The sequence below is a fragment of the Podarcis pityusensis genome, assembly GCF_964106645.2.
Source record: "Podarcis pityusensis genome assembly, chromosome: 14".
Classification (NCBI taxonomy): Eukaryota; Metazoa; Chordata; class Lepidosauria; order Squamata; family Lacertidae; genus Podarcis; species Podarcis pityusensis.
Window position 1 is genome coordinate 47400748 of NC_138039.1, and position 17661 is coordinate 47418408.

The following is a 17661-nucleotide window of genomic DNA, read 5'->3' on the forward strand; positions in this document are numbered from 1 at the left end:
AGCAAGGTGCGTGGCTGCAGCTCCAGAAGGAGGAGGGGAGCCATGGAGCCTGCATGGGCCAAGCACAGAGGAAGCTGAGGCTGAATATGCTTCCGGGAAGAAAGCGCTCAAGGCAAGGACAGTGGCAATTGGGACTACCTAGCCCTTGCTACAGAATAATTTGCTGACCCACTCTAAAAGCTTCAAGATGCAGATACAATGGCATCTTCTCCTACCCTCTGTGGTTGACACTGAACCAGTTCAAAATTGCCTGCTATGCCAAGAATGGATTTTGCCATGCCTTCATCTAGAAGACAGCTTCCAACACTTGCAATAGTAATGACAGCAGAGTTTCCCAATGGAGGTGGAGTTTGCAAGCCAAAGGCAAAATAGCATCCTCGCTTTCAAGTATGATGGGAAAGCCACCTTTACCTTACATTCTGCTTTCATGCCTTGTTCTTGTTGGCACTGAATAAGATTATCCTTTATACCATTCAGTTCGTCTTCATGAGTTTTCTCAACCAATTGCTGGCGTTTTTGGATCTGAACAGTACCTTGAAACACAAAATTTTCTCTTTTATCTGACAAGAAAAATTGGAAATTAGGCAGCTTATCAGTGATGATGGCTTTTTTCTCTTCAGTCCTTCATAAGTACATTAATCAGTGAACAGTGTGGTTTAAAACGGTCACCTTTTTAATTGTTTGCAACAGCTATGCTAGACTTTTGCATTAACAAAATAAGGCATGAACGCTATGCTGATGAAAGCAAGCTAAGCTCAGTGGCAAAAACACTGATCCATCATTAAATGAACAGACTGATGGGGCTCAGAACACTCACAAAGCCCCAGTGTATCCCTGTGCGCAGCTGCACATTAACCTGTATTAGCAAAACAGCAAAATCAGAGGGGCAAATCCAGGTCAGGCCTCCTTAGAACATCTATTACAATAGCAGCATCAATTTGGACAAAGAAGGCCTGTAACATACGTTCCTCTCTGAAAAGGTGAAACGTATGAAGTACTACGATCAGTACAAATAACATGAAAACAACTACATGCAAATCTATATCATGCAATATCATGTCACAAATTCTCACTCAGTGACATGAGAGCAGGGCTAGGGAAGCTGGTGCCCTCTAGATGTTGCTGAACACCAAGAGCCAGCATGCCAGTGGTTGGAATCAGCCAGAGGACCACAAATCCTCCCCAGGCCTGTGTTAGTGACTAAGGAGGAGAGCAGAGGAGGCTGCTTCAAAGTCCTGCCTTCTGAGCACAAACCAACTGCAAACAATGAAGGGCAGGTCCACCCAGGAGGGGGAAGGACCCTGGCCTTAAGCATCATGGAAAAGGTACAAGGGGTGGCAGCAACAGGATGCTTGGAATCCACACAAGCCCGTAGAAATTTTTTGTTAAGTGCCTGAGCACAAACTACTGGCCCAGCGGACACATTTACCTTCTCAAGAAGCAAAAGGCTAATTTGATTCTCCTATACAAGCAGCACACAAACACTTCCCCTCCAGGAATTCCAGTGTTGACATCAAAATGTGCATGCTACCGCCAAAGAACCAGAAAGTCATGAAAAAATGTTTCCCAATGTAGGAGCTGGACTGAATAGCCCAAGTCCAAGAGCCTGCAATGATGGCCCCCAGTGGAAAACAAGGTTAATCTGCTAGAGCAGGGGTCAGCAACCTTTTTCAGCCGTGGGCCAGTCCACCACCATGTGGTGGCTGGACTATATTTTGGGGGGGAAATGAACAAATTTCTGTGCAACAGAAATAACCCAGAGAGGGTGATTGGGCCGCATCCGGCCCACGGGCCTTAGGTTGCCTACCCCTGTGCTAGAGCATCCACAGTCAAAAAGCATGTCAGAGTGAGAAGGTGAGAGAAAAGGCCGTTGGCCTCTGTTTCACAGCAACACATTCCAACCAAGCCTCTTACCTTCATATTTCCCTGAGGACAAAATAATGGATAGGTGTTAAGTTTTGCTCCAAGGTTGTTCTACTAAATGCTTTATAACTCAGTCAAGAATCTTTAGTCTCTTTTTACACACCATTAAAAATGGTATTACTAGAACAGAACATCAGGAATCTGGGTCGTCAACTAAAGGAGTTTTGCACACAGGACTTTTTCTATTTTAGATGACTGGTTACTATGGTTGGGATAAACAGCAGAAACCACAAAACACAGGCAGGGGATCAGTGACTGGATTTTATAACTAAATTTCAAACTCACACACACACAAAGCAAGAGTGTGTCAGTGGAATGGGCCAAATCACAAGTCATCCATCCTGCCTGGGAGCCTCAGTTAACTGAGACGTCTCCCTCAGCTTGCAGACAGGGAGGCAGGGAGAACATGCACACACACACTCCAGCTGTAAGAATCACATCACTTTTCATCTATATTGTCAGTCTCTGTTATATCCCACTTTCCCACCCAGCAGCTGAGGACAATGTGCAAGAGAATTTCCACACAAGGACCCTGCAAGTTAGGCGACTGGCCTGAAGGCACAACCTGGGCACTTGCAAGTCCAAGTAGGGATTTTTGCTTGTTAAGATGTGAATGTACCATATTTTTCGCCCTATAGGGCGCACTGGCCCATAGGGCGCACCTAGTTTTTTTTGGGGGGGGGGAATAAAGAAAAAAAATATATTTTCCCCCCAGGCGTGGGGCTGGGGCGGGGGAAGCCCGAGCTTCCCCCGACCCCAGCCCCCAGAACAGGCTGCTATCCGCAAGCCTTGGGAGCCCGGCAGCAACTCCTGCAGGCTCCCCAGGCTTGCAGATATCTGCCTGAAGCTCGGGCGCTTCTCAGCATGCCACAGGCTTCGGGATGCAGGCTGCTATCCGCAAGCCTAGGGAGCCCGGTGGGAACTCTCGCGGGCTCCCACGGCTAGCGGATAGCTTCCTGAAGCCTGGAGAGCGAGAGGGGTCGGTGCGCACCGACCCCTCTCGCTATCCAGGCTTCAGCGAAAGCCTGCATTTGCCCCATAGGATGCACACACATTTCCCCTTCATTTTTGGAGGGGGAAAAGTGCGTCCTATAGGGCGAAAAATATGGTAAATGTCCTCAAACTAAGTTCCATATGCCGACAACTCTCTTAACTGCTTTGAAGTCCTGACAATCATTGTGATGTCAGGTGTGTGGGGCTGCCCACTTCTCAAATTTGGCCTGCAGGGGATAGGGCAAGTAAGGATCTGGTCTTTACGGCACCCTGTGAGGAAATGCCACTGGTTTAAAAATGTATTTCTTATTAGTTCAATGAAGAGGATTCATGTACTCACCATAAAAATGCCCGAAGCCCATGCTGACTGCAATCACCAACGCCAGGATAATGCACCTGTTAAGGCCACTACTGAACTGATGTTTGTGCGAATGCTCTTTGGCCTGTTCGGTCTCCTGTTCGAGAGGTGGCACATCCTCTGATTCAGAACTTGAGACCAACTTCTTCTTCGCACGTCGTCGCCTCAGGGTGGGGCTGGAACGATTGCTGGTTTCGTCGCTGCTTGATTCTTCGCCACTGGGACGAGGCAGAAAGACTGAAAAGCAAACCCACAATCCTTTATGCTGTCAGCAAGGAATGTGCAGCCTCCTATCCTGACACATGGAGTATCGTTCCCTCCATCCTAGGAGAAGATTGGAGCCTGCTAAGATGTGTCCCTTGTGGCAGGGCAGGAGCTTCCCCTTCAGCCATGTCCTCACCCACAGACTGCTAGTTCTGAGCAAACCCTCTTCTTTCCCTCAGTTATGTACAGACAATGACATCCTTGTTCCCTCTCAGAGAGGCGAGAAAATATTTATAGAAATACCATTATATTTCTTAAAGGTGTTGGGGTCTTTAAAATTCTGACAAAACTTGGCTTTGGGGTTTCTGAAAAAGCAGAAACTCAGAACCAGGAGGAATCTTCTTGCCCCCATCCACCCCTGGGGCTCTGCTTTGCCAGCAGTGTGGGGTTCAGTTGTGCTCAAGTAACCAAGAACTTGGCTTCACTGTAGGTTCCTTGTTGCAGTGATCAGTAGATTAACAGCTGGATCATGTGGGTTGAGTCCTGGGAGGAAGGGTGTGCGTGCATTTTTAGAAGTAGGGGGGCCTGCCTAAATGGCCTTTTTATCCATTCCATCTATATTGCAACTGAAAACATCATACGTGCCCCAATGCAAATGCACATATCTGTCCAAACAGGATTGTAAGGTAAAGATTGGCTCATGCCAAGGCCACATGGCCTCAGATCATTGGGGGGGGGGGCCACTATGAGAAACCAGTGACAAGATGGTCATTCAGGTGGCCATGGAGGAAATGGAAGGGGGTTACTGCGGCTGAAGGACCAGAAATAGCCCTCCTCCCTGCTGACAACCCAAAGGGCTTTCCCCCTAGTAACTTACAAGTTTAAGATACCTGCCAGTTCTAAGGCAGACAGTTCACTCAACATTCAAGCACATCACCAACAGGCCAGTGATGCAAAGCAGAATGCCAAGAGCAAGCCAAAAAGAAGAGGAACAACCTGACGCACTAGATTAATCAATAAATATTGTAATAGATTATTGCATTTAATGGCACACATTTTAGTTGAGTTAGGGGGTATAGGCTTGTTCTTACAGTTGTCCCTGGAGCAGAGCTTCCCAGATTCAAAATGCAGGGGGCTTCCCAAAATAAGCCAAATGGATTCCCCCTCTACTGTTTCCTCCCTTTCCCTGTCTCCTCCACATTTGTCTTTGCTTTTCCTGACCCTGCCATCAGCAAGCAACAACTTGAGCTAGCTCCTGAAACTGCTGTCCCCACCACACAAGCAGACAAGATGCCACACCACAAGCCACAGCTCACACCAGGCACAAGCAGTTGGGCCACCTTGGAAAGGGACCTTGCTGGCCATTTGCTGCTTTAGCTGCTCACCCCATCCACTGATACACTCTGGGATCTTCCGGAGCTTCTCCAGCCAACTGGCTTTTGTATGTATATATATATAACAGAAAGAAGAGATTTTAACCGCTGACTAAAAGGAAAATGCAACACAGGACCACAAAGCAATTTGGCTAGGGTGGGAGCAGATGGAAAGCATAGGTACATGACACTTGGATCACCAAAAGCAAATTAGACATTAGGGTTTCCGAGGCTTCTTTTCTGGTACATGTGAAACCCCTGGCCCCAAGAGCAGCTGTCCTGTCAGCAGCTGGGGGTGGTCCCTAGGCCCAGACTCTCCCAGACTCAAGATTTTGAGACCCTGACTCTGAAGACCCTACAATGTGCACACACTCACTCCAGTCTCTGACATGCCCCTGTACAAACTGCTTCTGGGTAGATTTTAAATAGAAACACATGGCAGGAGCTTGGGAAACAGAATTATGAACACTTTAAGATTGTCAAGCACATTCTGTTAATGTTTAGATGGCTGCTGGGGAAGTCTCAGAAGAGAAAGTCACACAGGCAAAACTTCCTTGCCGGGTGAAAGCATTTCCCTTGCAGCACCCCAACTTGGTGCCATACAGATGTTTGAAGTACATCTCCTAACATTCCAGCAGCCCCATATGGTGCTGGGGCTGACAGTAGCAGCATCCCAAACATCTGAAGGGCACAATGTTGGGGGAGGGTGGCTTACCTAACGAGACTTCAGTCCTGGGAATCCCAACATCCCTTGGGAATAAGATCAGCCAACTGCATCTGATGAACAGGCAGGCAATTCTAGCATTTCATTTCTATTATTTTTTTTTAAATAATATTTATTAAAATTTCACAAGAAAGAAGCCACATTAATGAAGAAAAAATTAACAATAAAAAGAAAAAATACAAAGTAAAAAAGAAAAAAAAATTAAAAACAATTTCATCTTTTCCTCACTTCTTTTACATTTACTTGTTTCCCGGACCTCCTCTTACCTCCCTCTTTTGTATTCTAATTAAATATGTTAATCCAACAATTCCTTTCCCTCCTTTTTAATCCTAATCTTTCATCTTAATATAATATAACTTTAAATTTTAAATTTTACATATTAAAACCAATTTTTCCATATTCTTTTAGCCTGTACAGCTAGAAACCCCTTAAATTCAGTCCAACATCATTCTAACATTCATTAATTTTGCAATATTTCTGTAAATAGTCTTTGAATTTCTTCCAATCTTCTTCCACCGACTCTTCTCCCTGGTCACGGATTCTGCCAGTCATTTCCGCCCTAGCATTTCATTTCTAAATTTGCAGTGATTAGAAAAGGCACGGGGCTTGAAGAGGTGATAGAGGCCAGATAGCAAATTTGCTTAGAAAAGGCTGAACAGGCAAAGTATTAACGCTTGAAAAGAGCCTAACCTCACATCCAGGCCAAGGTGAAACTAAACAGCCTCCATTATTTAAAGATCTTTTCCCCCTAACAGAAATCATGCTGGGCTTTGCCGGGGCACTTTTTCTGCTTTGTTTTTTCCCTGTGTAGGTTAGGTGTGGTTTGGAAAGAGATTTTCTTCCCTAAGACTTCATGCAGCTTTAAAGGCCATCAACCACTTCAGCAGACACTCCTGGTACCAAACCAACAGTTTGTTTGTTTGTTTGTTTGTTTGTTTGTTTGTTTGTTTGTTTGTTTTTTAAAGAACGAACAACACCAGCACATATGAATGGAAGCTGGAGGGAAAGCTTAGCTAGGAATGAGCTTTCTTTGGCTCCCATGTTATCTGTCTCTTGCAAGTGGTATCATGATCTCCCATACTGTTAACTGAATTAAATGGACTGCGCCAAGAATTAATCACTTGATCCATCAGTATGGTGCAAAATCAGTTTCTTTTAAGAGAAAGGCCATATATGATACCACAGTTTGAGGAATGAAAGTGAGGCTGCTTAAGTCACTGCTGACACATTCATCGGCTGCTCCTGAAACTTATTTCCTTAACCTGACTGGCAGCAGGAAAGGTGGTCAGTTGATTCGTGAAGCCTGCAGAGCATGGCACTACCTGCGGCCTCTTTTTCTGGCCAAGTCTGGCCTACAAGGTGCAAGAGACGTCACCTACCTGTTTCTGGCTGGCAGAAGGTGTACTGGCTGCTCGAAGAGGAGCCCATGTTAAAATCTTCAGGGGCAGGAACGGCCTCATCAGCAGGCACAGCTTCTTCTTCTTCTTCTGGGCTTCCAATTTCTTCTACTTTCGGTGTCTCGAGTGTCACAATGTCAGAGTCATCGCTAATTGCCCCCACGCAGGAGCTTTCATCTGTCACTTTCTCTTTTTCATCCTTAGATGTAATGTAAAATGACAGGTGTCACACAGGATAAAGCATTTTTCTCACCTGTGGAATCTATATTGTCTTCCAAGTCCCTCTTGGAAGTCCTTCTGCATCCCTCCTTTAATATGACAAAATATTTTTTGTAAACTGCTTTTGAGAAAAACTATTCTAGAAAAGCAGCATGTGGGTTCAATAAATAAATAACTAACTCTAATGCAACAAACTTTTACTAAATCATTATGATGTAATATAAGGAGGCTGTTTTTCTAAAAAACTACCTGAGGGTTACATGCCCTTGCCTGGGACTCAAGTTCCATTCAAACTAGCCCAAAAGAGTCAGCAGCAGGTGCTGGGCTTGCAAGTTAGCAGCAAACCCTAAGGTGAATATTTCCCTCTATCATGTTTGGCCAGCAGGGGTTGGTGGGGCTCCATTGTTTCTTACACTTGTGTGCTTCATAGAACTACAACTTACCTCCGGAACTGGCTTGGTGGCCTCTGAGGTAGAATGACTTTGAACTATCATGGATGACATATCACCTTGGCCAAATTCAGCTACAAAAATAGAAGTTGAGCACATATAAGATAAACAGGCAAGTACTACAATTATCTCAGAGAGAGAGAGAGGAGGGAGGAAGGAAGGAAGGAAGGAAGGAAGGAAGGAAGGAAGGAAGGAAGGAAGGAAGAAAGAAAGAAAGAAAGAAAGAAAGAAAGAAAGAAAGAAAGAAAGACAACACCCTGTAGACAAATTAGGTATCCATTCTGTAAGCATTGCAAATTCTTCTTTAAACAAAGAAACAAAACCTTCCCTGGGTTTGCTTCCAGAACAATGGCAGGGAGTTTATTCCACACTCCTGTGCTGCGAACAGTTACAAGGAGACTCTTGGCTGCCTTGTGTTTGTCTTGGTTGCAAAACTGCTCCTTTATGCTTAGAGGCAATTCTTGCCAGAAGGTAGAAAAGGTCAGGCCAGGAAACTGAAATGGGGTGGAGAACATTGGGCGAAAAAGAAACTTTGCAAAACTCCACTCCCCCCATCAAACCTTTATGTCATCCAGATAGCAGTGATGGGAGTGGAGAATGAGAACATGGTATGCAAGTGAAGCTGGCAAGCCGAGGAGAGGAGGATGGCTGAGGAGTTTTGAAGATAAAGAGAGCTATAAATCAGAAAAGGCTGGTCTGAGAGCCCATGGATGCTAGTTCACAAGAACAAATGGGGTATTGCCCTACCAACCTCAGATTGCCATAAGCCAGCCCCCTCCTGCCCACCACTCTACTAATAGCTAGTCCAATGAAAGCCCTGGCAGTCAGCTTCTTCTTCCTACTCCTCCTCCCTCCTCCATGTTCCCCTAGTAGTACAGTGGTACCTCAGGTTAAGAACTTAATTCATTCTGGAGGTCCGTTCTTAATTTGAAACTGTTCTTAACCTGAGGTACCACTTTAGCTAATAGGGCCTCCCACTGCCACCGCGCCACCAGAGCACAATTTCTGTTCTCATCCTGAAGCAAAGTTCTTAACCCGAGGTACAATTTCTGGGTTAGCGGAGTCTGTAACCTGAAGCGTCTGTAACCTGAGGTACCACTGTACTCAGAAGGAAGGAGGAAGGGGACTAAATTAGAAGTAAGCTGTGTCCACAGTACACAGTGTGCTCCCACAGCTGGTTTCAAATCCATGTACCTACATTGTCTGGGATCCAAAGATATACTGCTGTTTTATGTGAAATACTGCAGTTTAATGTACAGGCGGTCCTGCCCCACAGTCCTCTAGGTCCAAAAGGACCCACAACGTTGCCAATCACGCATCATTTGGACACACCCCACAAGCCAGCTTCCATCCAATTTGAAAAGTGTAGCATTACTCAATTCAGAGTGAGTCCATATGAGTCTACTGCTCCTGCAAGTGCAAGGCTTTTGCTTTAGTAGAAAAGCAACCTAGGCGAGATTGAGATGGATGCATTTTCCATGTCCTTTTTACATCCCAATTGCTTTTGGAGTTAACTACTGAACTGATTTAAAATCTGGAGAGTTCCTCCTAAATAGCGTTTAGTAAAATGTAAATTTGTTTTGGTTTAATTTTGGTCGGATGCCCTGGCTGTCACTTTACACCTAAATGCCTCCCCCACTCCCCCCCCCCCAGCCAGTACAGTGGTACCTCGGGTTAAGAACTTAATTCGTTCCGGAGGTCCGTTCTTAACCTGAAACTGTTCTTAACCTGAAAAACCACTTTAGCTAATGGAGCCTCCTGCTGCCGCCGCGCAGCCACTGCGCGATTTCTGTTCTCATCCTGAAGCAAAGTTCTTAACCCGAGGTACTATTTCTGGGTTTGCGGAGTCTGTAACCTGAAGTGTCTGTAACCCAAGTTACCACTGTACAGTGAGTTCACTGGGACAGCAAAGACATTACAGAGGTGAAAGGGCTGATCAGTGGAGGCAGGCAGGGGGGAAAAAACCACACCTGGTGACAGCACAGAGGACCATCAGAGTGTTGAAGTGGCTCGGTCTGCTTGCTCCCTCACAGCGCTGGCTCTCTGCGCCATCACACCTTCTTATGGCAAATGCATCTCCATTCTCTATAACAGTTTGTCCCTCCAGTGTATCTCTACATGCCCTCCTCAGCCTTAACTAGCTTTTTGTTAAGAGATACAGTGTGGTGTACTGGTCAGTGTGCCAAACTAGGCTCTGGAAAACCAGGGTTCAAATCCCCATGCAGCCACGAAGCTTACTGGGTGACCTTGTGCCAGTCACAGACTCCCAGCGTAACCTGCCTCACAGGGTTGTTGTGAGGATAAAATGCAGAGAGAGAGAACCAGGTATGCCACTTTGAGCTCCCTGGATGAAAGACGTGAATATACCTGTATTAACAATGGCACAATCCAAGGTCATTTTGCCCCAGCTCCTATGTTTGCTGTTAGTTAATGACTGAGCATCTGCTTTGCACGCAGGTTACAGATTTAATCCCAGGCAGCACCTCCAAGTAGGGCTGGGAAAAGTCTCCTGTTTGAAACCTTCCAGGCATTATACTGGGCTGTACAAAGGCCTGCTGTCTCTGTATAAGGCAGCTCCCCATGCTCACTTGCCCTTACTGACATGTCCTGGTTATCAGATTCATCTTCAAGTTCCGCAAGTGTTCCCAAGCTCACAACCGAAGCAGTCGAGTCGTCACTGCACACAGGGTTGCAGGTGGCATAGTTGTGGCCTAAGGCTTACCTTGCAAGTCGATGGGCTGCTCTTGCCCATCATCACCTTGTGCGAGAGATAGAGATTCATCCAAGGCCGGCTCCACATGACCACTTAAAGCTTCATATTCAGATGCCACAGCCTCAACATCAGAGCCCTAAATGAAAAAGAAAAGGAGGAGCTCTCAAGTGAAACTAGAGGTGCTCACCTGGTGATAGCTAACAAACGAAATAAATGGCTAAAGGCTCCTGTGAGCCCAAAGGGCTGCACACTGCATCTCTCATCTCAGTCCATCCAGCTCAATGCCTTGGCTACTCTGAATAGCAGCACTTTTCCAGGGTCTCAGACATGCATCTCTCCCAGATTATCTTCAGGGGGCTTTAAGTCATACAAGAAATTACTTCAAGGTTATCAGGAAACCTTAAGCCAGTGGAGCATAATCTACTAAAGCACATTCAAGTTTAGATCAAACTCAAATCCTGACTGCTCTCATTTATCTAATTTTGCTGCAGTGGCCCTGAGGTTATGGAAGTATCTAGACTTCTCCTTTGCCCTGTCTAAGATAATGGGATTGACTTCATCAGTGCTCTTCCCTGCTACTGGGCTCTGTTGTGAGGTTTGCTTGATTCAACTAAGTGTCCTATAGAAATCAACTCATTTCTTGGTGTCTTAGCTGAAAACTGCAGAAAAATGCATAGGGGACTCGTCCTTCATTGAGTCCAAAGTAACAGCTATTGAAGGAAATTTGTAGGATGAGCTTGAAATGTCTAAGGGCAAATCACCACCAGCCCCACTTAAAATACACCGCCATAGAGTACCTCATGATTGATGACCGTCCAGCCACAAGATGAATCACTGTCACTGGAGTTTTCAGACATTTTGACAGATGCTGAAAGCAAAAAACAAAAACAAAGAACAGTACAAATGTGGCACCTGAAAGGATTAGCCAACTTGACTCTAAATGGGGATCTCTGTTCAAATACATTTCAAACTTCACCACTGCAAACAGAATCTAGAAAGAGCCAGTCCATGGCATTTGAGGGATCACAGAGTGGGGAGCAAAGGTGATTTAATCCAACCTTAATTTCTTGTCCATATTCACCTGACCCAATCCAAGCCATGTGGACAATGCAGGGGCACTGCACAAACATGCCCACATTGAAGACACTCCCCATAGCTGGAAGGAAGGCAAGCAGCCTAAGAGTCTCTAGGGCCATCTCTGATCTAACTCAAAGAGAATTTTTTTCTAAATATGGCCACCTACCATATGCTGAACATGAGGCAAAATTTAACTAGGGAAGAAGGGCAGACTGCAAGAGGGCCAGCTGAACCTTTGCCTCTTCCTTTTCCAGTACCAAACACAGACATACTGCCTCTCTCTGCTTGCCTTTATAAGAATGTAAGAAGGGCCAAAGGCCCATCCTGTTCTCACAATGGCAAATCAGATGCACATTATGGGAATTCCACATAAACACAACGGCAGTCTCCCCAGTGATGATCCAGAAACGGTCTCCAAAAATGTGGTCCACAACCATCATGACTGGTAGCCACTGATTGCCTTATCCTACTTGAGAGAAAGATGTGAATGTTGCTGTATCACCTCCTTAAGACTCTGAAGAGAAATTCTCGATTCCTCTGATCATTAACTGATCTTCTCTCCATTTGCTGCAGCTTCAACTCACCCCTTCTGAAAGGGGTAGGGTGGGGAACTACTGCTTCATCAATAGCTCGTAGAAGGGAGCCAATATTTCATTAACTTAACTAGAAATGCCTCACTTGATATATCCAAAACTTTGCCTTGTCACGTCTGAGCAGCTCCCAGATGTTTTGTGATGAACTAGTACTCAAGCACACTTCCCTCCTTTGCTATTTTGCAACCAGTAGTAAAAACAGTCACTGTTTGCCCACAAACACATAACCTGATGCTAGACACGGCTGAATGTCACTTGGTAGTTCAGAAGATCACCCAGTTTGCTCTGTAACATTCCCTAAGGAACAATGCCTTGTCTGTATTAACTACACTTCTTTGCTAGGTACATGCAAATATCAGAGGGACACTCCTCCCCCTTTTCTTCGAAGGAAAAATACTGACTAAAACAGGCTTCTAGACTGATCCCTGAAAAACTTGGCTAGCTACTTCTTTCCCATCCAGCCAAGCAATTCACTTCCTTGGGTCTTCGGCCACACACCAGCCAGACGGGTTGGAAGGCACCTCCTTTCTTTTGACAAATGCAGCTGATGTGCTCAGGGTGCCCAATTCTGCTCTCAGCGAGTGGCATGCTTTCCTGTATTCACAGCATCTAGCCACAAACTCTGCAGATTTTCTGTCTTTTCACCAGTATCTTTTTCCTGTTTAATTAATAGTTATCAGCAAACGCTTTGCTAAAATCTAAGCTGACTAGAGCAGTGGTTTTAAACTTGTGCTCCCAGGAACCTGGAGGTCAGCAATGCTGGGCCAGCTACCTGAGGGGCAGCTCATTTCTCATAACTGTCTATGCCCTGCACAGTGGAGACTCTCCAGTTTGGAGTAGGCAAGGACTTGGCCAAAGAGTTCCTTGCTAGCCCCTGGTGCAGATGGAGAGTTCATCCTTGACAGGACAGCTTGTTGCAGACAACTCTATATGGAATGGGTTTTCAAAGAGTAGGAAGTTGAAATTCCATGGGACTGAGTGCAGTACATTCCCTTTCTCCAGAAACGCACTGATCTTTTATTCCACCCACAGTGAACATCCACTTTAACATTTATTATTCTAAGCCTTATCTGCCACTGAAAATAACCTAACAGCTCCACTACCTTCAGCAATTTGATCTTTCTTGGATACAGGCAGAATATTAGCTCTTTCAAACACCAACCACAGCCCAGTGCTAATGAAATCTGCTGAAAGCCTTACTTCACATAACAGGTTTTTCTGTCATCCCTCAGCTCCAGAGTTTAAAATGGGGGCAGCCCAACCCTATGCATGCTGACCTCCACTGTGTTTGCTTACTCCCGGATACAGCTGCAAACCAAACCTCAGCTGGGCAGGAGCAGTGCTTAACCAAAGTGACAGGGCCACCACCACACCCACAGCCTGCCCACTCTTGCCACCTAGGGCAGAAAGTAGAAGCAAATCAGTAGGGTCTACTTGGGAACCAACAAATCCCAAGTCAGCTCAGCCCCTCTCTGTTTCAGGGCTTATGGCGGGTTTCTGTCCACCTCCCCACTTAGAAGGCAGAACAGGGAGCTCAGCACGAGTGGCATCACTCTGCAGGAAGAGATTGGCATTGTCCTGCCCCTTCCTCCACTTCTAAGGGACTTGTCTTATACCTATGGAAACAGATGCAAAGTAGTCCCAGGGCAATGAAGTTAGGTGGAATAGTCATTCTTGTGCAGAGTATTAAAACAGACAGCAAGTCAACAAGCAGAGCCATTATGTCTTTTTAACGTTAAAGGATGTTAACTGATTATCAATCTTGCATACAATGGCTGCTATTGATCGCTCTGTATTTTTTTTATTTGTACTTCTAAAGCCACTTGATTAGCTAGCTGCCTTAGCAGCAAGGGAGAAGTTATTCCAGGTAACCAGCCGTGAAAGTCGTTCCCTTCTAAAACACAAATATCTTAACACAGGGATTTGTGGGTAGGTGGGCTAGCAGCTTCCATAAACTGACTTGCAGGGATGCTTATAATTACACCCCACCAAGGAACACTCTAGTTTGTACAGATAATGATTTATCTTACTGTTTTATACTCTTTACGGTTTAGCTTTTAAATTGTTGCATTGTTTTAATAGTGATTCAGGCAGCCACCTTTGGCAATTTTTAGAAAAATCTTTTAAATTAATGGGGAAATGTCTAAAATATGGCAGGGCTATTCGCTGATTAGGATTCTGTTTTGGGGCTTTCTCCTAGGAAGAAAGAAACTAATTTCCCCATGTTGTCCATCACACCCTCTGACCAGAGGGCATGAGAAACGTTAGCTTCCCATCAAAGTACATCTAGTTACAAGTGTGCTACTTATTTCATTTAGGTGCTTGATCTTCATTAAAATCAATCCTAAAGCAAGATACAACATAAAATGATAAAGCAATCTAAAAAAACCCAAACCCAAACCATAACAATAAATCAAAATGATGTAACAGAACTGCAACATCTCCTTCAATCAACTAACCAAATGCCAAAGAAAATAAAAATGTCTTTACTAAATTGCCTGAAATTTATCAGGGTTGGTGTCAGCTAAATCTGTGAGGGAAGGGCTCAGAAAATACCTAGGTCCTAAGCCAACACACATGTCTTGAACCTGACTCAGTAGTTAACTGGCCTCCAATGCTCTTCCTTTAGAACTGCTATACATTTGCAGCTAGCTACCCCACTCACCAACTTTGTTGCTGCATTCTGCACCAGCTTCACTTTCCAAACAAAGCCCAAATACAGCCCCAAATAAAGCACATGGCCGTAAACAAACTAATCTGATAAGACCAATGCATGGACCACAGGAATGGCTGGCCTATAGGCACTCCTAGCCATGGAAGCAACATGAGCCTCCATCACCAACGCTGGATCTAAGAGTCCCCCTAGATGACACATGTGCTCCTTAAGGGGCAATTCAACTCCATTGGGCAGGCAACCAATTCCCACAGCAACTGCCTTGTCAGGATTCACCCAGCCCACCACTGCATCCAGGCACTGGTCAAGAACCAGCAGCGCCTCTCCTGAGTCAGCTGTCACAGAGCAGAACACTTTCCAGGGCCAGCCTGGGAATCCCAAGACCCCCTGCAGCAGCTGAGAGAAGGACAGGCAGGGGATGCTGCTGCAGCCTCGCCTTCCCCTGAAGGAGCCAAGTTGTCACCCACCTCCACCTGCGCCAAGGGGAGGCTTCGGAGGAGTTGCACTCAGGGAGCGAAATAATTGCGCGACTCTGTGCTATTCTCAAAAGTTCCAGTTCAGCGAAGGGCCAACCAGCCACTAATCCAGAGGCGCCTCTGCTTTGGAAACATAGCTGTCAACCTTCCCTTTTTTTGCGGGAAATTCCGTTATTCCAGCGCCGCTTCCCGCTGCTATCCCGGATTGTTAGACTGTCCCCGGGACAGGTGAGGCTGCTGATCCCTTATTTTCAAATCTGAAAGTTGACAGCTATGTTTGGAAACCCCTGAACTGCAAAGTGCGGCTTGTCCCTCGGCCGGCCGAAGACAGCGAGGCCTGCAGCAGGAAGCGTTTCCCCGGCGCCTCGCGGGGAGGCAGCCTTCCGAAGCCCGCTTCCTCCCGAGGAGACCTGCCCGCCCCCTCCCGAGGCCTCTCGGGGGCCTGGCTGGGCAAAGGGCGCAGGTGCCCGATGGCGAGGAGACCTTCCCGGCCGGGCCTACCTGAGCGAGCCCGGCCCCCTGAGGGCGAGGAGCTCAGGAGGGGCAGAGGCCGGGGAATGTGAGCCGCGCTCGGGCCGGGCTGCTCCCGCTGCTGGTGCTGCTGCTGCTGTCACGGCCGCCGCCGCCGCCTCCTTCCTTCGCCAGAACAACAAACAAGCAGCCGGAAAGGCGGAGGCGAGCACTGCGCCTGCGCATTCCCGCGGGGCCCGGACGAACCCTGGGAGTGGTAGTTCGCCTCTGCCAGGCGCGGCGGCAGAGGGAGGCGCGCGGGGACTACAGGCCCCAAGGAGCCGCGGGCGCTGCGGGGCGGGGCCAGCGCTGGCGGAGACCCGAACGCTGAGTCAACAAAGGGTGCGCCGACGCGGCGGGGGACGCGTGATGTGTGGAGATGCTGAGGCAGTTGCCATGGTGACGCGGCCAGCCCGGCGCAGCATCAGCATCCTTCGCAGTCGGGAGGCCCGAGCTCTCGCCGCCGGCCGGTAAGGAGCGGGGTGCTGTCGCTCTTGGGGCCGCTCGGCGGAGCCTGGCCCTCAAAGCCCAGCGGCTGTAGTGGGAGAATGGGGGGCAGACGACTCTCTTGCCCGGCCTAGCTAGCTGCCTACATCACAGCAAAGAACGGCCTTTTTAGGAGCGGTGCTCCCTGCCGCTTTTCTCTTTTTAGTAGTATCTTGTAAATCGGTATTAAGAAGCAGAACAGAGCATCATTTTTTAGAAACTGAAGTTGTTGGGTTTTTTTAAGAGTACATTTCTTTCTGAGATGTGAGACAAAAATACAGGACACTGAGCTTTTATGTATGAGTAGTTCTGAGGCAATCCAATCAGTTTGTGACAGCATATAGCTCAGAGGAACTTCACTGGGGCTACAAAGGTTACACTGGGCCCCTTAAATCTGTAGCAGGGCTCCTTTCAATGAGGGGTAAAGGTTTTTCCAAGTCACTTGCATTTAAGGAAGACAGCCATGCAAGCATCAAGCACCTCAGTTGGTCCTAAATACTTCGACTCATAATAAAAAATAGTATGGCTGATTGACATCCAATGCTCTTTTAAATGTGTTGTGGAAGGGGGGATTATTGAGTTATCTTTGTTTTTGTTTTTATTATGTATTGTGTGCTTTTTATATTGTAATTTTATGTTGTGAACCTGCCAGAAATCTACAGATATAGTGTGGTATACAAATTTCAAGAAGAAGAAGAAGTTGTTTCATTGAGCTCAACAGGATTTACCTCCTTGCTGTGCCAGCTCAGTTTCTAAAAGTGAACCATCTATAAAGCTAGATTTAAATATGTCATTTAACTACCTATGCTCTTATGGAACCTCTTAATTTTTCTACTTTTGCACAGGAACTGAAAATGACTTCTGAGCCAGAAACAAAACCAAGGGGTGGTGCAAAGAACACAGCCTCTGTCCAGTGGCGTCCATGTGCAAACCCTGGCAATCCTGTGTTTTCCTGTATGTTGGAGGCAAAGACTCTCACCTCTAGCAATTTCTTAACTAAGCCCCAGCTTTTGCTCTATAAAACAACATCAGGTGAATACGGTGCTATACCGCCTACCACACAAATGGTACCTTGTAAATTCTGTCCAAAGGACAATACTTTCACAAATCATTTGTTTACTTGTGGGATGACACGATTTAATGGTATTAACACTGGCACTGACAAAAGCAAAGTTTGTGATCACTCAGATCTTATGCACACTTTATAAAATCTAGTAATGTGTTTTTGTTATCTGTTAAAATAATAAAGCAAATAAGAGAGTAACAGTCTGGTTTTTTTGTTTAATAATCTAATACAGTGGTGCCTCGCAAGACGAAATTAATTCGTTCCGCGAGTTTTGTCGTCTTGCGATTTTTTTCATCTTGCGAAGCATGGTGTCGGGAAAGTTTTGGAAAAGCTTCAAAAATCACCAAAGTCTTTAAAAACCTCAAAAAAGGCTACCACACCGCGTTCTACGAGTTGCTCCTCGAAGTCAAGTCGCAACTGTATTAA

General features: G+C 46.2%; 1 protein-coding gene across 5 annotated transcripts in view; it reads right to left on the minus strand.

Moving 5' to 3' along the window:
• Positions 1-15956, minus strand: part of CCPG1 (cell cycle progression 1) — an 18773-nt gene extending 2817 nt beyond the window's left edge. Inside the window, exons 1-8 of one of the 5 annotated variants that reach the window (XM_080981459.1) lie at positions 15675-15956; positions 11151-11221; positions 10363-10489; positions 7635-7714; positions 6955-7171; positions 4819-4914; positions 3257-3511; positions 412-533 (exon numbers count right to left, since the gene is read on the minus strand). In XM_080981459.1, the coding sequence (XP_080837585.1) occupies positions 412-533; positions 3257-3511; positions 4819-4914; positions 6955-7171; positions 7635-7714; positions 10363-10489; positions 11151-11210 (957 nt within the window). In that variant the 5' untranslated portion in view covers positions 11211-11221; positions 15675-15956. Of the gene's footprint in view, positions 1-411; positions 561-3256; positions 3512-4818; positions 4915-6954; positions 7172-7634; positions 7715-10362; positions 10490-11150; positions 11222-15674 lie in introns of all 5 variants that reach the window. The other 4 variants (XM_080981458.1, XM_080981460.1, XM_080981462.1 and 1 more) reach the window with 4 other exon arrangements.
• Between the last annotated feature and the right edge of the window lie 1705 nt (positions 15957-17661).